We start from the raw sequence: 19,711 nt of genomic DNA on the forward strand, positions 1-19,711 counted from the left end.
AGCTTCATCTCATGGAAGCTTCATTTTAAAAAAAAAGTGGTTTTCTTATTATGGGAAATACTTAAGGGTTTTTTGAGGGACTAAGAGTTCTTGGGATAATTGAAACAATTCTGTCAAAAGAACATATTCCTCACAGATCTGTCTGAACATAGCACTAAACACTGATTCAAGGGGAAAAACCAGAACTTTAATGGTAGGCCACTTGTCTTGAGGGTAAGCAGGTACACCCTGCCTAAATACTGTTGGTTAACACTCCCTTCTTGAAAGACAAGCAGTTGCTCCATTCAAACCAGAAAGACTTAGCTAAAAAACAAATGTTTCAAGATTAGGAACAAGAAAAAAAGAATAGTACAAGATAGTCAAACTCTTCAAATGATGATGAAGCATTAAGAGAAAGCATTTTAGCACTGTATTTTTTGCTTTCCTTATTACAATTTCTTGGTAGCATTTGGGCCACAAGTCACCTCCCAAAATGCACCACAGAAAGTATTACAATTCTATGAATTTGGGTAAGTTGAAAATTTTTTATGGATAGGACAAAACATTCAAGTTAGAAAGCTCATACTCTAGGTTATGCTACTGTTCACAGGGGAAAAAAATCACTTTAAATATCCATATTTTTAAATGTAGATACATTACATGGTGGTTTTGCCATATACATTAAATACATATACATTAGATATGTGATGCTTTATTCTCAATGTGTCTTAGAAATAATGTGGGGAAAAACACCCAAAACAACAGGTGTTTGCTGAAAGGAATCAATGCCAAAATTTGTGAGGAAGCATACTTTGGAAAAGCTGTTTCCCAAGCCACACCTTTTGGTTTCCTCCTACAGTTCAAGTATGGTACTAATGCTGGAAACTGAAAATGGTTCAGAAATTCAGCCCAGAATGTGTCTTTCTGTATTTCCATTAGTGACATAATGGAAGATTGTACAGACCAGGCTGAAGTATCTCATCATTTGAGTGTTCAAAAAATAGTTCTGAGATATTCTGTACTACCAGATATCCTTGTTTCTTTTTGCAGGGACCTCAGTCAAAAGGAGTTGTTTTGGTTGTCTCTTGTGTTTGTAGAAGGGTCCTAAAGTGAAATGGTGTTTTATGAGGGTTTTTTTTGCACAGTGGTGAATGCATAGAGGGATTCCCAAAGAAGCTCTGCTGCGCAAAGCTACTGTCTTTCCTTCACCCCTCTTCCCTTTTTCTTCAAAAAGCATCAAACTGGCTTAAGTCTTGTCTACAATAATGGTATACTCAATTGTCTTCTATGTAGCAAACAGTCTCACAAGTGCCCATTACAAATTATCACATACTTGGTGAATTAGCCCAGTATTTGCGCTTCAATTAGAATGAACAATAGTTTTGCTTTTCATTTTACATTGTGGCATCACATTTGTTTTCTTAACTATTTTGGCAGGCACCCCACTGCCTCCCCTTTCTGCACACTCCCTGCCTAACTGATCTATTTGTTTGTGTGCCCTCTGTCCTCTCAAAATTGTGGTACATGGCCATGTTCTGCCTGTTTGCATTTGCAACCACTGAGAGTCACCATAAGTAGCATTTTGCTCTACTCTTCTATCTTGTCTTGTCAGGATTTCAGCTGAAGCCTGGCTTAGATCCTAATCCTTGTTACTCCTTAGAGGGAGATGGAGGTGTGGGAAGCCTCAGGGCAAAGATTTTAAATTTCCTCCAGTGCACTAAGACTTCTAAGAGCCTAATGTATTTGGATCACAACCAGCACACCACACTGGTTGTTCTGTATTAGGAAGGAGCTGTGATGAATATGACCTGCAAGAAAGTGGACAGAGTTGCAACTGAGGGGCACTGGCAAGCTTTAAGAGTAGACCAAGAGAAACTACATAAATTTCAATAGCAAAAGCAAAGCCATGCACCTGAGTCAGAATAACTCCATTTATTGGAGCAGGCTGGAGACAAGCCTGGCTAGAGGTCAGCTTTGGAAGAAGAGAGCCTGGGGGTCCTGCTGAGCAGCAAGTTGAATATGATTCCTCCAGTAGGGCCCAGCTTCATATTGGGCTGTGTTAGCAAGAGCACAGACAGTAGGTTATGTGAAATTACTTTTAGCCACTCTGTTTAGCACTTGTAAGCCCAGAAAATTTGAATACTATGCCCAGCTTTGAGCTCTGTACTAAAAGAAAAACCTGGGAGTCCAGTGGAGGAATCACATAGGACAGGAGTATGTGCAAGAGGAGATAAGCACATGCAAGGCAGGGGGACTTGGGTTCGTTCAGTACAGGAAAGAAAACTTGGTTGAAAGAAAACAGAGTTGGACTTGATTAGGGTTGGACTTGATGATCTTTGAGGTCTTTTCCAATCCGGTTGGAAAAGGATAAGGGCAGAGCCAGTTGCTTCTTTTTTAAGCTACCTAATGGGTACAGGAAAGCATAGAGCCAGACTCTCCTTTGCAGTGCACCGTGCCAAGGATGAGAGGCAACTGTCACAAATTGCAGGAAAAGAAATTCAAACAGAATTAAAAAAAGAATCTGATGGTTAAATAATCAGTTTCCTGATTATTGACAAGGATGAAGATTTTGCACTTGACTACACAAGGGGCTCAGCATCCTGACCTGATTTTTAAGGTTTCCCTGCTTCAAGCAGAGATTGGACTACAGACCGCCCAAGCTTCTTTCTAGTCTAAATTATTCCACAATTCTAAGAAAGCATGGGACCCCCACCAAGCCTGAGCCACCTGTCCATATGGCAGTGAGCTAAACAGCTTTGGATACCCGACACCAGCAAGCTCGAGTTTATTTTGAGCACAGCTGATGCACAAGAAAATATCACTATCTGCGTAAAACACCTCTTTGTAGAGATGTAACTGACAGCCACAAGCTCTTGAATACAAAAATGTCTTGAGTTTCCATAGAAACTAACTTGGATAATCCTTCCTGCATCCAGCCATTTCTCTACAGTAGAGAATCAAGGCTGTCAGCACAACTGTGCAAAAAAACACCCCCAAACCCACACATGCACCACACATGAGGAGCATTGCTGTGTGACCTGGATGCTGGTGTAGAAAGGGTAAATACGTGGCTAGGTGTGTATCATACCACACAACAACAATAACCAACTTCAGCACTGTAAATTAATCTATACCAAGTTTAACGCACAGGCTCAGTGCACAGCATGTCTCACCAGAAAACAAAAGCTGAATTAGCTATAATGGCAGCACAGAAACACAGTGGTGTAACAATTGCTCTGCACTTAAAAATTCAGGTAGGACAGACTCTGCATTCTCCTCTACCACGTCTATTTTGCCATGCCTTTAACTTTTCCCTTCCCTTATAGTTGAACTACTCCATTCCTAAAAGGATGAGGATTTTCAGTGTGCACAGGAGCAGCCAGCATACCAGTTTCTCACCATTTTGCCATTTGAATGATCAAGCTACAATCCAGTCCCTAAATTCCTTCTGTCCCAGTGCCAACTTTCTCAGTTATAAGCCACATACCTTTGTTGTGAAAGCAAGTTTTCTGTTGTTGATCAGAGAAGGGATTTTGTTAAAAAAAATTAACTACAGCTCTTTTCATGGGCAGTTAAGGAGTTCTTTCAGTTGAATAACACTTCTACTGTTTTTCAGGCCAGTAGACTGCAGAAGCATGTTGTGGAAATGCAATCTGAGTATAAGACAATCACCCAGAGCTATCAGCAAGTCACTGAGACACTGTAGCTTCCACTGTGTCCATAGCTTATTACCCAGAGACCACTGGTAATACAGTGAACTGTGTATATAATAGAGGAAACAGAAAGAAGTACTACATTTCCTTCATGTTCCCTCCATTTCAAGGCATGGCTGACTTCCCTTGGTTCCTAAATGGAATCCAGGCACAGAATATAGAACATTTCAGTCTACTGAAAAAGAGCAGTCTTATGTTTCTAGGTACCCCTGAGGGTTTTGCTACTTATGGGGGATTTTTTTGTATGTTACGTTTTTATAAGTCCTTGATTCAAAGTGACCAAACTGAATGTCTTCCTACACTTGCCTATAGAAGTGCATATACAATTACTGACCTCATATGCCTCCTTCCTCTTTATGTACTGGATACTCAATTGTAATCCCTTAAAATTAATCACTACCTTAACTAACATCCTCTAAAAGACATGCAAAAAACATAACTGTAGGCTCATATACCTTGTGCAGCCAGCGAAGAAAATGTCTAGTCTGATTTTCTGTGCAGTTTCAAAGTGGCTGGAACAAGGACTTGCCTTCCCCTGTTTATGAAAACAACATTTCACAGCACATGAGATAATACATTTTATCTTTGCTGCTGTTTAAAGCAGCACAGTGAACTCAAAGAATTCCTCATCTTTTCCACCTTAGGGTTAGTCCTGCAGTACTCAGCCACTGAATCCCACTGTTAACAGCTGACCAGTACTGAGAAACTTGCACAAGAGGAGAGGGGGAGAAAAAACATGTTACTCAGATTTCTAGGAATTTGGTTCAGTCACTGAGCTAGTTTTGCAGTAACAGCAGTAAGAGAGCAGGGAGGCCTCAAGAACATCGTACAAGCAAGAAGCTGACAGTAGAGAGGCTGAGGATAGAGGGATCAAACCTATTCTGTCTCTGTTCTGAACTGTGCTGCTTGCACTAGATTCAGGTATTAGGTTTGGGGTTTTTCAATAAAGATTAAGCAAAAAACAAGTTGGCGAAGATAGGGTTAAATTAATTTTGGGTCAAAATATGTAGAGGTTATTCAATAAACTTCCTTGTAATTTTTAAGACTGATGGACACTTACAAGGCATAGCAGTTCCCAGATACCTTCACAGTTATTTGCCTCACCCAGCTGGTAACCACACATAAACCAGAACATTTCTACTGCTTGGACTACCAGATTTTTAGACAGTAACAAATGCCCAAAGCACACAGGTCACAGTTAGACTACACAGTTTGAGAAAAAAGGTGCTGTGCTAACAGTGATATCCTTCCCCAGCAATCTTGTGATCAGTATTTGGAACAATACTCAGAGAAATACACACCACTATCAGCTCACCAAGCACACTGCATTGAATCCAGAAAACTCAAATGCCCAAACCCTCCCACCTTTCTTTCAAAGAAACCCACAACACAACCCCACTAACCCTGCTTCAACAGCTGCTCTTTGTAACTCCCTGCTCACCCAACCCAAGCTGCTCCTTGTGCAGCTATTACACAGCTGAGCACACTTAGCTGAATGAATCTTGCTGGACATCCCCCCACAGCTAGCTGATGGTCCTCTACCCTTCTTGGTCTTACAGCTCCTTTCTACCAGCTCCTAAGACTGCCTAGGTAGGAGTTCAGAGGCTTTCCTTGGCTTTTGGCTCAAGGAAGACTTACCTACCTATGTCAATCAGACATAAACCCCACAAATGTTCACCTTTAATTTGATAGGTTGGGAGCAGTTCCTCAGAATGATTGCCATGAGAATTTGTCTAGAGCAGTCTTACCACTGGTGAAAACTATGACAATAGACATACATACTTACTTGTAAGCCCTGAAGCCCTAGCATCTGTGTTTGCCCACACAGGGCTTACCACAGCTCGGCCAGAAGGGCTGGTTTGTTCAGCTATTGGTAAACAGCTGTGGCATAATTCAAGTCCATGTCTAGTAGAACTAGCAGTGAGATAAACTACATATTTACAAGGCAGCCCCACTTGTCACTGAAAGCTGTGCAGGTACTAATGCTCATACAGGCTTCAGAATCCCTGAATTGTTTATCTTCTTCTCTTTTTTCTTAATTTATTTACTCTCTTTTATAATTCCATTTGCTCTTGCTGGTTCCAGTTACCATATTTGTAAGATCAGATCCCTTCTGCAGCTTTACTTCCTGAAAGCTTCATCCCCTTTCTGTTACTCTTTAAGATTATTTGGATACAGAATGTATTCTGAATATTAACTGTCCACAGTCATGTCAATTAAAAGTAGATAAATAAAGGCTTAGAATGATTATATAGGATTCCCACTGTACCCTGCATGTATTTCCCTCTCTCTCTGGAAACTGCTTCTAGAATACATTTTGTTGCTACTACTTGTTGCATGGATTCAGTGTCCTGTATCGTTTTACTATCTCTCATTTATCTCTCCTTAGCCTCTGTTACACCGACTACACTACATGACACTGTACGATTGTATCAATGGTGATGCTCTTTCCCCTACTCATGAAAAGCCTTTGAATTCAGAAAATAGTCAATTTCTTACTTCTGCTTTTTGGATATGAAGATAGTACTCTCATAGAGACTTCTTTAGATATAGCTCTCTAAGAAGAGGAAAATATGTAACTTGTTTTGGACTATTAACCACATTAAACCACATTAATAGAGTTAATCTGAATCAGTTCCTCATTTGGACCATATCTTACCCTGCTTTGGTTTTGCTGCATTTATTCCCTTCTGGTAAAATGGGAAATTTCTGATCAACATCTTGTATCACTGTTTCACTTTCCTTTCTTACTCTATTATCTCCCTTGCTTCAATCCATCACTCTTATTCCCCAGGAGCAAATCAAATGATACAGTAATGTTTTGTCTGCTTTCATTTTATTTCTAGGAAAAGCATCAACCTGTCATGAAAAATAATCCATTACTCATCTTTTCAGCTGATGATAGATAGTTTCTCCTGTATAATCGACCCAAGTGCTCCTCAGAAGGTTTTCTTGTCAGAGCTGCTTTGCCAAGCTGATGTCTTGGTTTTGCTGGCAAAGAGCAGACAAACATTTATACACTTTTTCAGGGTTTTTTTCCATCCTGTTCACCATGCAGTACTATCTAGCTAGCTTCATTTTGTTTTGGACAGTGTAGGCTAACTACCCTCAGGCAGAACAATAAACAGTTTATATTTCATGGTGTCATCTGGATAGCTCCTTCCTCACTGCCCACACACTGAATACCTGCAGTACTCTGAGAGATTTCCAGTGCTGCATTCTATGGCTGGCACAATTAAACAATGGTTCCATTTCTTCACTGTTTGGATTTGCTGGGTTTGTTCTGCTTTTGCTTCCCTGACTGCTGATAACCCGCTGCGACTATCCCTTGTGCCACTAAGCTATTTCCCAGGCTGCTGGAGGAGAGGCTATTAGAAATGTGTTAAGCAGCCACATCAGCTCAGTTATTTCCTTTTGCTAATGTGGGGTGTTTTTTTAATGTGCTCTGACAACTGGATAGAGTCTATGTGCTCTAACTGCTACAACTTCTGACATTCTTCAAAGACAATGAAAAGGGTAAATTACAGGATGCTAGAAGAGGACTCCTGAGATTTTGAGTGCTTAACCACAGACACAAAACACAGTCACTTCCAACTAGCTTTTTACAGGTGTTTCCCCATGTGCCATAGGGGACCTTCCCACCATGTCAATGGCATCCCTAGGAAAAGGTACAGGATAGCCCTCTGCAGTGCCTAGGCTGGAGGAAATACCTTCTCTCTGCAGGGAATCACAGGGAAGTGGAAAGCAGTTGTGTATGCTAGCTTGAAGTTGTCACAATAAAGAAACTCATTTCAAAGCCTGCAGTTTCATACATTATTTTACAGAATGAGAGTTGGAAATGTGCTCAGCTACAGAAAACAGAACAAAGACAGGGAGAGGCGAGAGCTCTCAGATTCTATGGTAAGAGAAGGATAGAAGGTACAGTTTATATTGCAGCAAATTTATCTGAGGATATTAAGCAATTTGGAATTTGGCGGAAATTCAGTCTGGTTTTTTGTTATAAATTGCGGATAGCTCACAAGCAGGGAAGACACAAAACACTCAATATGAGGTTCTGCAAAAGCCTTCAAACTTTATTTTTTGCCAGGGTTCTTTTCTACACTTTTCCATAATGTATGCCTGTTTGTCAGATTCTAATTGGTTAACAGCCTACAACAATGTTGGCCTGCTCCTCCCAGGAGTGGTCCCTTCTGCGTCTGTTTTTAGCCACAGCTTGTTTTGCTCATCCTAATGTTGCATCAAGGTCGCCGTGTCCTTGTCTGTGATTGGTTGCTGTTTCCCGCCTTTACTGCTCCTGTTTGGGATGGTGGGTGTCTCCCTGCTGACACAGCACCTCCATAGAAGTGAAGTCTTGATCTGTTAGCCATTCTCCAGCAATGAATGATGCAGAAATGCAAAAGAAACAAGGAGGTCTGGTCATGGGTTGGGAAGTGAAACTCTTGCTAAGAAAAAGATTATCCCCATGTGGTATGTACTCTGACTTGGACTGAAAACTCCAAGAGTCAGAATACTTGTCTGAAAAACCATGTTCTGCCACTTTGGTGTGCTGGTGTCCATCTATTTCCAGTATCATAACTTGGAATTTCTTCAGGGTTGAACTGTCACTGACTGCAGAGTTGCTGTGATTTGTTTTCTGTGACAGGCGGGGGTCAGAGCACCATGTGGAAAGCAAAAGGCACAAACCTTTGCTGATTCTGTTGTCTCACAGATTTCATTCTGCTACAGCTGGTGGCTGAGCATTTGTGCCTGGGATGGCGGAGGATCAGGAGCTGACTCAGCCACACAAAGCTCAACTGGAGCCCTCCCTTCAGCAGCGCACCAGCAACACATACCGCAGTGCAGAGCACTCCCAGGCCTTGCTCAGTGGTTTGGTGTCTCTCCGAGACAGCAGCATCCTCTTCGATGTAGTTCTCGTAGTGGAAGAGAAACCTATTGAGGCTCATCGCATACTTCTGGCTGCATCCTGTGACTATTTCAGGTACACTTCAGTACAGCAGTAAACAAGCATGTGTCTGAATGTTACTCAAACCTGGAACATCCAAATCTTCTGTCTTGGCACTCTGCTTATGGATGTAAAATCAGACCCATAAGATGGAGCTGAATTTGTTTTGCAATACTAACTGTGGCTTTATTCATCTCTCTGTTATTTCTCTACAGAAATAAAGCTCTGGTTCCTGCACACTGAGCTTACCTCCACTAAATTCACTGCCTGTGGTACTTGGAGGTTTATAAAGAGGAGAGACTATCTGAACAGATGTCTTCTGCATAAATGCACTCTAAGTGGTTTTTAACATATTCTTAGCATTGTAAGATTTTGCCCATTGTGGTGATCGTTTCATAATACACCAAAAGTCACTGGAAGTGGGTCACTCCTCTGTTATGTGCCTATAGTGTGACTCACTGTCCATTAAACCAGGCATTCCCTGGTCAGTTCGACTAGCAGTTTCTTGAACTGACTTTATTTTCATACAGCAAACAAACAAATCCCAAGGCAATCCTAACTTCCTCTAGTCCCAAGTTCCTCTGTTTTTCCTCTTCCCCCCACACCCAGAGCCTGTCCATATGTACTGGGTCTGTGTTTAAGTCCTTCAGCTGTGCACTGTACCTTTTAGATGGCCCCTGCTGTTTTCCTACAGAATGAAGAGTTAGTTTCTCAGGTCCTAAAGGGCTTTACTCTTTGTATCATTAGCTTAGAGAAGAGGTAATCCTATAAAAGTGTCTAGCTAGGTTTTTATCTTTCTGAATATTTTTATGTTCCCAGGACAATATAAGATAAGCAAACTGAAAATAGATTCACTGCAAATCTGCCATAGCATGTGCCATTGTCTTTTTTACAGAGGAATGTTTGCAGGAGGGCTGAGAGAGATGGAACAAGAAGAAGTTCATATTCATGGCATCTCCTACAATGCAATGTGTAAAATCTTGAACTTCATTTACACTTCTGAGCTGGAACTCAGTGTGAACAGTGTACAGGAAACCTTAGCTGCAGCCTGTCAGCTTCAGGTGAGGTACTGGGAGATGTGACAAAAAAGAACCAAGAAACAAAAGCAATAGTGAAAGAAACAGAAAACATGGATATCTGGTTAGATGGAGGGTTAGAGGGTGAATAGGAACATAGGTCTGATAAGAAGGATTTCTGGGATGCTGTATCCACTGGAACTAAGGAAGGGTAGGAACAACGATGAGTACTTGCACATCTCATTTATGCTAGTGGTTTCATTACTTATAAACATTTACTGTTTCATCTAGAGGACCATTTTATATAGCATTCCCTTCCACTGATCTGCTTATCAGCTTCCCTGAAACAATACCTCTGGCCTGTGGTAAAGGACAGGGTTTGGTGCTCAGAATTGTTGTGCTGCTCAAGGTCTTCCCCTGATTGAGTCCACAGGCACATAACCTCTCCTGACCCCATCACTAGAGGAAATCCTACCACTGGTCTCTGCACTAAGTGCAGAGTTCACGTGCCTTTAAGACAAGGGTTTTTTTCTAAATTTCCTTGCAGCTAACTGCTGCACGAGTCTTTGGTGCCAAATCTTAAACTTTGTGAGTGCTTGCTTTGGTTGTTTTCATACACTTAACACCACTTTGTTAGCAGAGGGGCTCTTGGACAGCAGTTCTCTGTTTGCCTGTAGTTCCTCTGCCAGATACAACTTGTAGTCAGAAAAACAATACTAAGTACTCATTTTCCTTTCCAATGACTTCCTGTGCTCTTGAGTGATATATTTGCTACAGATACAATCTTTGATATAGTATGTCTGTAGTGCTCTGAAAGAACAAATACAGAGTGACTGTAAACCTGACTTGCACCATGTCCTCTGTGCCTTCTGTTTTCTTGACTGCCCCTAGGCAGCTGCAGCTTGGTGCCATGCTAACAGAGCAGGCAGCCTGGCTGCCCAGTGTCCCATGTGTCCTGGAAGACACATTGCTGCTGCACCTGAAGCCAAATAGACTTGCAGTATAGTGTGGCTAGAAGATCTATATTATATTCATCTACATAGCCATGTTGAGTTCTGTTTCTCTGGAGAAAGGTAAACAGGGCACAAGTGAACATGGTGATCAGACTGTGAGGAGAGCAGTCAACTTGTGGATGATTTTCTTAGTTATCCCAGGCTTCTGTCTGCTGTCTCTCAAGTGTGAGGCAGGTGGTGTAAGAAATGAAAAATCTCTGTCTCTTACAGATTCCAGAAGTCATTAAGTTCTGTTGTGATTTCCTCATGTCCTGGGTAGATGAAGAGAACATCCTCGATGTGTACAGACTAGCTGACCACTATGACTTGAGACATTTGAGTGACCAGCTGGACTCCTACATTTTGAAAAATTTTACAGCTTTCTCAAGGACACAAGTGTACCGACAGCTACCCTTGCAGAAAGTCTACTCCCTTCTCAGCAGCAACCGTTTGGAGGTTAACTATGAGTTTGAAGTTTATGATGGAGCACTTTTTTATCATTATTCTCCAGAGCAACTGGAGACAGATCAGGTCTCCCTGATGGAGCCTCTTAAGCTACTTGAGACAGTTCGTTTTCCTTTGATGGAACCCCAGATCCTGCAAAGGCTTCATGATAAACTAAGTCCATGTCCTTTAAAAGACACAGTTGCAGATGCATTAATGTACCACAAGAATGAATGTCTTCAGCCAATGCTTCAGAGCGCCCAGACACAGCTGAGATCAGAGTTTCAGTGTGTAGTGGGATTTGGAGGGATGCATTCTACTCCATCCATTGTTCTCAGTGATCAAGCCAAATATCTGAACCCTTTGTTGGGAGAGTGGAGGCACTTTACAGCTGCACTAGCCCCCAGAATGTCCAACCAGGGGATTGCTGTTCTCAATAATTTTGTATATTTAATTGGTGGAGACAACAATGTAAGTGGTTTTCGAGCAGAGTCAAGGTGTTGGAGGTAAGATAAGGATAATCCTGCTATTATTTATATTGCCACCCTGTTGCCATTTCTGATTCAGTAAGCCAGTAGTGCAGTCAGTACACTTGCTAGCCAAAAGATTAGGAACTGAGCAGGAGCTTCACTGAAAGGAGACATAAGAAATAAATAAATGAGCCTTATAGTAACAGGAAGCTTCCAGCAGTGCCTATGGGACAAAGCCAAGCATGACAGGGTAGAAATAGCTGCTCATTCAAGAGTATTACATGTGCTGCTTTCTGCCTCGTTGGAGGAGGGAAGTATTAAAGGTGTGAGGAGCAGTAATGAACCTAGAACCCTACATTGTCTAGATCCTCTGGAACTAGAATTTTCTGGACATCCTCTGTGTGTAGTTTTGGTCGCAATACAAATGGATTTAGCTCGCAAAATGGGGTTTTAAATAAAATGCTATTACCAATAGATTTTCAAGAATCCTTTGGCACAATGGCAACACTCCAGGGTCCTTTTGTATTATTTTGTGACAGGAAAAGAGCAGCAAGAAGGATCAGGTTTAAAGACCTTTGTGCCCATTACATTTCAAAAACCAGAGATTTTAATTATTTTTTTGGTCTTTATATTGTGGTCATTTTGACTAGTTTTAGCTGAGTTGCTCTTATTTCATGGCATGCATAGTTTCACTTCACATCCAGTTTTCTCTGTAACTAAAATTTTCAGATGAGATAGATAGTTTGATCTGAAAGCAAATCATGAGATTCACTTTGAGCAGCAGATATTTTGGGAAGAGAATCAAAGAACCCATGACACATTTATGCCCTTCTTTTACTCTTGAAGATCCAAATTCAGTCTTTGTGCTATTTTTAGACTGTTTTACTTTGTAGAATGGTTTTGTGCAAACAGGTTTTGATACGTAACCTGACAGCAGTATATAAGATAATGGAAAACCTAGGCTTTTATGGCATGATTATGTCAGCTAAAATACATCTTCTAAAAATAGAATAAAACAACTTTGCTAATAATAAAATGCTGAGAAGGCTAAATTTCACTTCACTTACAGCTAAGCTAAATTTCAGCCAAAGACAGTGCAGTAACCCATATCTTTGGTGCTGTCTGGTATTCCAGCAATGACTCTGTGGCTGTGTGAATAACTTTGATCCCATTCTTTTATGAGGTATGACCCACGACACAACAGATGGTTCCAGATCCAGTCCCTACAGCAAGAGCATGCTGACCTCAGTGTTTGTGTTGTGGACAACTATATATATGCGGTCGCAGGCCGAGATTACCATGAAGACCTGAGGGAAGTGGAGAGGTATGACCCTAAAAGCAACACTTGGGAATATGTGGCACCTCTGAAGAAGGAGGTAAGGAGGGCATTAGCTACACACACTACTACAGTTCCCCAGTCCCTGATTCAATCTTTTTAGATGTTTTTCTCATGTGTAACTGATAATTCAGATGGAAAACAGTAGCCTCTGTGTATGGGATGAGTAACAAGAAAATAAAACAATAATATATGTAAACTACACTTGCATGTTAAATGCTTATTTTTCCTGTTGTTGTTTTCCTCTGCACCTTTATTGTGTTAATGGGTTAAACCATTCAAAGTTGAATGTGAATAAAAATTGAACACACAGCCTCTGGGAACAGGAAGTTCCCATTACTTCTAGGCAGGTGAACTGAGTCACAGTAGTTCAAGCTTCTTGCTTACAGTCCTGACAACATGCTTTACTCCTAATCAGAAGAAGGAACATCACTTTCTATAGCGTTTTTAGTTCCTGGGCAGAAAACTGACATTGGGTTACAAGTTCTGCTACAAGAATTTGTATGATCCAGAATCACATCTCAGCCAGCTAACATAAGACCATCACTCATTTGAGATATGTGAGTGAATAACTATGTTTCGTCATCAGTACCATTTGTTCTTCTAGACCAGCAATTGCCAAACTAGCAGTGCTGACCCCAGGAGCACAGGAAATGGTTTAGTGACCTGGAAATTGCGGTTATGCATGAAAAAGTTTGCTCTAAATTCTAATACTGCTAAAAAAGGCAAGACTTTCCATTTCCAGGTTAAAAGTGCTGCAAAGGAGGAAGATAAATACAGACAACTGCTTGATGAATCTTGGTTAGTGACGAAAACTAAAATCCTGAACAGTCTTTCAAGAAACTATGCTGATTTTTACTACACTTTTTTTAAGTTTTGGGCCAAGTGACCAGCACAAAATAATATTTGTGATTTCATAATTTGTCTCAAGTGAGAATCTCAGGACATCTTAAAAATATAAATATTACTGCATTTTACAACAGGGATGCTGAAGCAGAAGAGGATAAACAGCTTGCACAAGGTCACAGATAATAAATGTGTGTCAGTGCTGAAAATATAAAAAGCCTGAAGATTCAGCTGAGTGCTACTAAGTAGAATAACTTGCATTCCTGATAGCACTGCTTGTATAAGAAAAATCTCCAACAGAAAGGCTTCCAAGTAGACTAGGCAGAACAGTTACAGGATGAATGATCTTCTAATCAAGGAACAGTAAAGAATGAGAACACTGAAGTTCTGTAAGTTTCAGAAATTCTAGTGTATTTCATTCAGAAATTCTCTCTTACAATCACTTAGAAAAACTTGTCTATAAGAAAATGCTTTCAGATTTTGATCTCGGCATAACTCATGAAGAATGTTATTCCCTTAATGCCCATTCCATACTTTGAAACTGTGGGAAATAAATCAACCTCAACCTCTTGCTTTCCCGTGTGGTGATGCAGGTGTACGCCCATGCAGGAGCAGCACTGGATGGGAAGATGTATATCACCTGTGGGAGGAGAGGAGAAGACTATTTGAAGGAACTCCAGTGTTATGACCCAAAGACTGACAGCTGGGATGTCTTAGCAGATGGCCCAGTGAGACGTGCTTGGCACGGGATGGCTGCACTGCTGGGAAAGCTCTACGTGATTGGAGGAAGCAACAATGATTCTGGCTACAGAAGGGATGTTCACCAGGTGGGAGCATGTCATACCTCTGTCTGTGTTGGTAGTGTTTCTTCTGCATGTTTGCACTCTGATGTAATGTCTTTCTCCTACTAAGGATGCAGATAAAACAGTCTGCCCAGCTATGGCTCCTGCACCAGCTCTCCCCCATTCACTCGCAGAACTTGTTGTCTGTCTTGAACACATTGTCTCACCCACAAAGCATTAAAGCACTTTGAATTCTTACCAATGTTAAAACACCTTTGATGGATAACATTCATTGGCATGCAAATACCCAGTAAGTAGCACATTAGCTAAATGGACTTTCTGTTGTCTTCTCACATGCATTTTTTCTAAGTTGAGGACTTTTGAATTACCAATGTGTAACTGTAGGACTGAGCTGTTAAGGATATGTTGAATGGTAATTACATAATGCAATTAAATGTACAGTACCTGATGATAAGTGGTGTCTGGGAGAGAATTCTCTTGAATCTTATTCCAGCTTCTAGAACTGCTAGAGACTTGAAAAGAAGACACACAAAATAACTGCTCTTCTACAGCCAATGGAGATGGCAGGATTAAATCTAGCTGAAGAGTGTATCTGAATGATAAACAGGTGCTTACAAAAGAAAGCAGTTAGCCAAGTAGGTACCCAATGAAGTCTGAACCTCTCCAACATATGGTGCAGAGACAGCTTAGCAGATCTGTCATATTTGTATGTTCCAGCATCTTTTTTTCAGGTGCATTATGTCTGGGTACATGTTCCCATCTCTTCACTTTTGTGTGAATTTTTTGGATGACATACAGCTGTTACTCCAGCAGCAGGGTCAGAACTTGTGATTCAAAGCTATGTGGCAACTATGCACAATTTTCTGCTGAGTGCTGCACTTCTACTACATAGTGATATGCTCTCTCCATTAGCAACACATTGTCAAAAGACTGGTAATATTCCTTCCTAAACAGTTTGCCATATGGCCAGGCTCTATCACTAGGATACAAGTTCAGTTTTGGCTAATTTCTTTCTGGTTTGTTGACAGGTTGCCTGCTATAAGCCAAGCACTGATCAGTGGACAAACGTATGTCCACTTCCTGCAGGACATGGAGAGCCAGGCATTGCAGTCTTAGACAACAGGATTTATGTCTTGGGAGGAAGATCCCACAACAGAGGAATCCGTATGGACTATGTCCACATTTACGATGCAGAGAGAGACTGTTGGGAGGAAGGACCTCAGCTGGAGGATGATATTTCTGGGATGGCTGCCTGTGTCCTCACTTTGCCCAGGGCTATTTTAATGGAAACAGAGAAATGGCTCTCAGAATGGCATGCAGACCGAATGAAGCATCATCTTGACTTTCCATCAGAAGTTATGAGCGTATCAGACTGGGAGGAATTTGACAATTCCAGTGAAGATTAGAAAACTTTAATATTTATTTTTTTGCCAGTGGATGAAGAAATGAAGGCTTGGAGAAAATACTTAAAAGATTTTATATGTCTTTCTTATATACATAAATCAGTATTTAAAGGTTTGAAAAATCAGTGTTCTGCACAAAATGCCATTCACAGTCAATATCTACCCATCTGCAAGTGTTCTGCACAAAATGCACTTAACAGTCAGTATCTGCCCATCTGCCAGAAAACAGCATTTTTAAAGTAACTACAGAATTGCCATTTACCCCCAGTTAAAGTATAGAGGTTTTGAAAAAGGCTTTTCTCAACCTTCAGCATGGACAGAAAAAAAGGCACAGAAGGCTCAGCTTGACTAGCTTCTTTCCTTCCAGCTTTTAGCTTGAAACAGCTTTTTAAGATTTTTTTTTCTTTTCTTTTTGGTAATAAAACTTCGAAGCCAGCTTAGCACAGGAAGGTAACACCTAGTGTCTCCCTCCTGTGCCAGGTCTCAGACAGCTTGATTGGTTTTTCAGCAAGTTTGAACATAGAGAAACACGAACAGTAGCAAGAAAGTCTGAACCTTCATCTCATCTGGGCATGCAGCCATCTTTGCAACTGAGTGAGAGTCTGTGAACTGACACCCACTCCTGAACTTCTATACTGCAAGTTCTGTCAGCACAGTGGAAAGAAGATTTCTAGAAAAACCTCTCTGTACAGACTATGGCAATCTCATCGTTCCACTGTCAGGCACATTTGTTCTCAAGCATAAATTAATAAATCCCTGTCAGAACTTTTTAAACTGCTGTCTCAGTTTTATTAACGGTGATGTGGAGGCTGAGAGTTAGTAAGCTTAATTAGATCCTATAGTACTACATTAGTATCAGCAAAGTTACACCAGCTTGGGAGATGAGCAATTTTTTCATTCTTCTATTATATGCTCTAGAAGAGGATAAAGAGAACAGCAATTGGTTTGACACAGCAAAAGAAAAAATAATGAGATAACAAGAAGTATTGAAGATTACACTAGTCCAAGACTGCAGTAGCTGAACTAATGCCAGGAACTACAGCTGAGAAAGATAAGGCATGGTAAATCCTTCCTTCACGAGGCCTTAAAATTGTTGGTTCCTGACTACCACCTTGCTTAGCATTAGTTTAGAAGCTGATTTAAAGTCAGAACCAGTGTGATACCTGAATAGGATGAGGTCCTTCCTCTTGGAGGGGTGGGAAGTAATCAGTGCCACCAGAAAATCATGACAAACACTCAAAAGGTTTTAAATCTCATAGCAATAATGGAGTTGCAGCAGGGCAAAACCAAAGTGACAATCAGAATGATACGGTACTAGTTAAGTGTCATCACAACATGACAAGTACTGCACGTTGACATGCTACTTCAGAGAAAGGGAGTAAATTCCTGGATAATCCCATTACTTGGGGATATTCTGTTTCTGGAAACAAAGATGATTTCAAAATGGACCTAGATGAATGTACATTAGTAGACTAGGCTTCTGGAAAAAGATTCAAGAGCATTTGCACACTTTAAATAAGCTCAACAGCTTTTGCTTGGTAGGAGGAGAATTTGTGGGATTTTATTCTCCAGCACTGTCAGTTTTCACCTCAATCACTAAACCTTTGCCAATTGGCAAATAACTGATTCATTTCTAGTGGTGCAGGTCATATTCAAGACCCAACTGTGCTAACTAACCCCAGACACCTACCTCAGTGCAGTGCATTTTCCATTCTAACTAGCACATCTGGACAGAGCAGTGATACTCTACTGTGTTATTGACATTATTTATAGAGAATGTTATTTAGCCTCTCTCACACTAAAAAAAGAATCGTTCCTTGTCTGGCTCCTCTTCCTCTGTGTACCACTAGAGGGTATTCCTTACTATTACAAATAGCCAAACTGACAGGCTAGTCCTTAGATTACATAGCAGAATATAAGACATTCATGAGTAATTAATAAGCCAAGGAAACATCTTGAGAAAGCTCATGGGGCTTTTTTCCAGCTTCTGCCCTGTTACTCCTTCTGTGTTTGAATACTGATTTTTAGATAGTCAGCTCATCTGTTGTTCCATTTCTCAGCATAAGCAATTTTGTGATTGCATTATTCATTAAATTTTGCAGTTGGATGCTGTGCAAAGCTAATCAATATAAGGCTTAGAATGCATTTACAAGGAAATTATTTTTCCTTAAAGCAGATGATCACCTGCCTTAGTGCTGCATTGTTTTTACTTAGTGGTATAGTAACCCTGTGTTACCTGTACTAAACATAAGGACAGGTATTATTTGATAGAAACAAAACTTGTGTGGCTTTCACCCCCAGAATTGTTTTACATATGAGTGTAACGTGTCAGTTGAAAGTTACAGTTCACTATCTTACTTGCATTTAGCCTGGAGAAGAGGAGGCTCAGGAATGATCTTATCAACCTCTACAACTCCCTGGAAGGAGGTTGTAGTCAGGTGGGGGTTGGTCTCTTCTCCCAGTCAACCAGCAGCAGGACAAGAGGGCACAGACTCAAGCTCTGCCAGGGGAGGTTTAGGTTGGATATTAGGAAGAGTTTTTTTACAGAGAGAGTGATCAGACATTGGAATGTGCTGCCCAGGTAGGTGGTGGATTCACCATCCCTGGAGGTTTTCAGGATGAGACTGGATGTGGCACTTAGTGCCATGGTCTGGTAACCATGGTAGGGTTGGACCTGATGATCTTGGAGGTCTTTTCCAACCCGGTTGATTCTATGATTCTATGTATTTCATTTAGGTAAAAAAACACTGAGTTTATCTTAGCTCCAAACATTCTGATCATTTAGCAGTAGCGTATTTTAGTCCATCATGTACCTTTTCAAGCTAACGCATAGGCTGAACAATAATAAAATTGCTTTGCTTTAAAACTGTCAATTTTCTCTAACTGGGGAGACAATTTACTACAATTACCTATATAAACAAATTGCAGGAGAGATTATAGATTGATATACAGAGCTGTAATTATTATTGATCAGTTTTCCTATCAAGAGTGATGCTTAAGGAACTGAGCCTTCAAGAACCCACTTATGCTTTTTGTTCCCTCAAGAACAACATGTACTCATAGGGATTTTCAGCTGGTTCCATATTTTTTAATTTATAAATTCTCTGGTGTCCTAAATATGTCAATCTTGTATCTGGCAGTAAAAAGCTTAATTTTTTTACAGTAAGCCCTCTAAGACAGTAACACAAGACATTGTGGACAGATGGACTATGAACTGAGAAAGCTTTAAGTTGTTGCTGGTCTGTAAGAGAACAAGCAAACAGCTCTTCCAGAACTGAGTGATCAAAATACCAACACTTAAACTGCTGATACATTAGGAAGTCCAGAAGAATAAGAACTTGATCTTGATGATCTATTCTCCTATTTCCTGCCAACACAGAGGTAAAGCTGTATAGGCATATTTGCCAGATTAGTAATTACTGGACTTGTATTGTGAAGTATTTCAGGCTTCCACATTTGCAGAAGTGATTGTGATTGCTTCAGTTTTTGTTTCATAATGCTTTCACTACTGTATTTCTTCTCCAGCTGTCTACCTCCAAATCCAGCACATCCTTTCCCATTTCCTCACAGTTTAAATTAGGGTCGTTAATTTTGCATTGGAAGTACTTGATTTGAAACAAATAAGGATTCTCATTCTAAACCTTTGACAGAAATTTACTTCTTACTCAGAGGTCAGCCACATGAACAAATTATTTGGCATTCAGCCCAATTGATGGGGTCAGAAGCTTCTGGTGAAAGGAAGAAGGAGCAGCTGGCCACAGGGAAAG

The 19,711-nt window shown here is 40.6% G+C and overlaps 1 protein-coding gene across 1 annotated transcript; it reads left to right on the top strand.

Moving 5' to 3' along the window:
• The first annotated feature begins 8,393 nt into the window (after nucleotides 1–8,393).
• Nucleotides 8,394–16,216, top strand: KLHL22 (kelch-like family member 22). Its single transcript, XM_009075685.1, has 6 exons — nucleotides 8,394–8,670; nucleotides 9,530–9,695; nucleotides 10,874–11,592; nucleotides 12,740–12,932; nucleotides 14,332–14,565; nucleotides 15,570–16,216. The coding sequence occupies exons 1-6, from the start codon at nucleotides 8,444–8,446 to the stop codon at nucleotides 15,945–15,947; spliced, it is 1,917 nt and encodes a 638-aa protein (XP_009073933.1). The 5' UTR covers nucleotides 8,394–8,443; the 3' UTR covers nucleotides 15,948–16,216.
• The last annotated feature ends 3,495 nt before the right edge of the window (nucleotides 16,217–19,711 follow it).

This window comes from Acanthisitta chloris, unplaced genomic scaffold, assembly GCF_000695815.1.
Source record: "Acanthisitta chloris isolate BGI_N310 unplaced genomic scaffold, ASM69581v1 scaffold8075, whole genome shotgun sequence".
NCBI classification, from domain to species: domain Eukaryota; kingdom Metazoa; phylum Chordata; class Aves; order Passeriformes; family Acanthisittidae; genus Acanthisitta; species Acanthisitta chloris.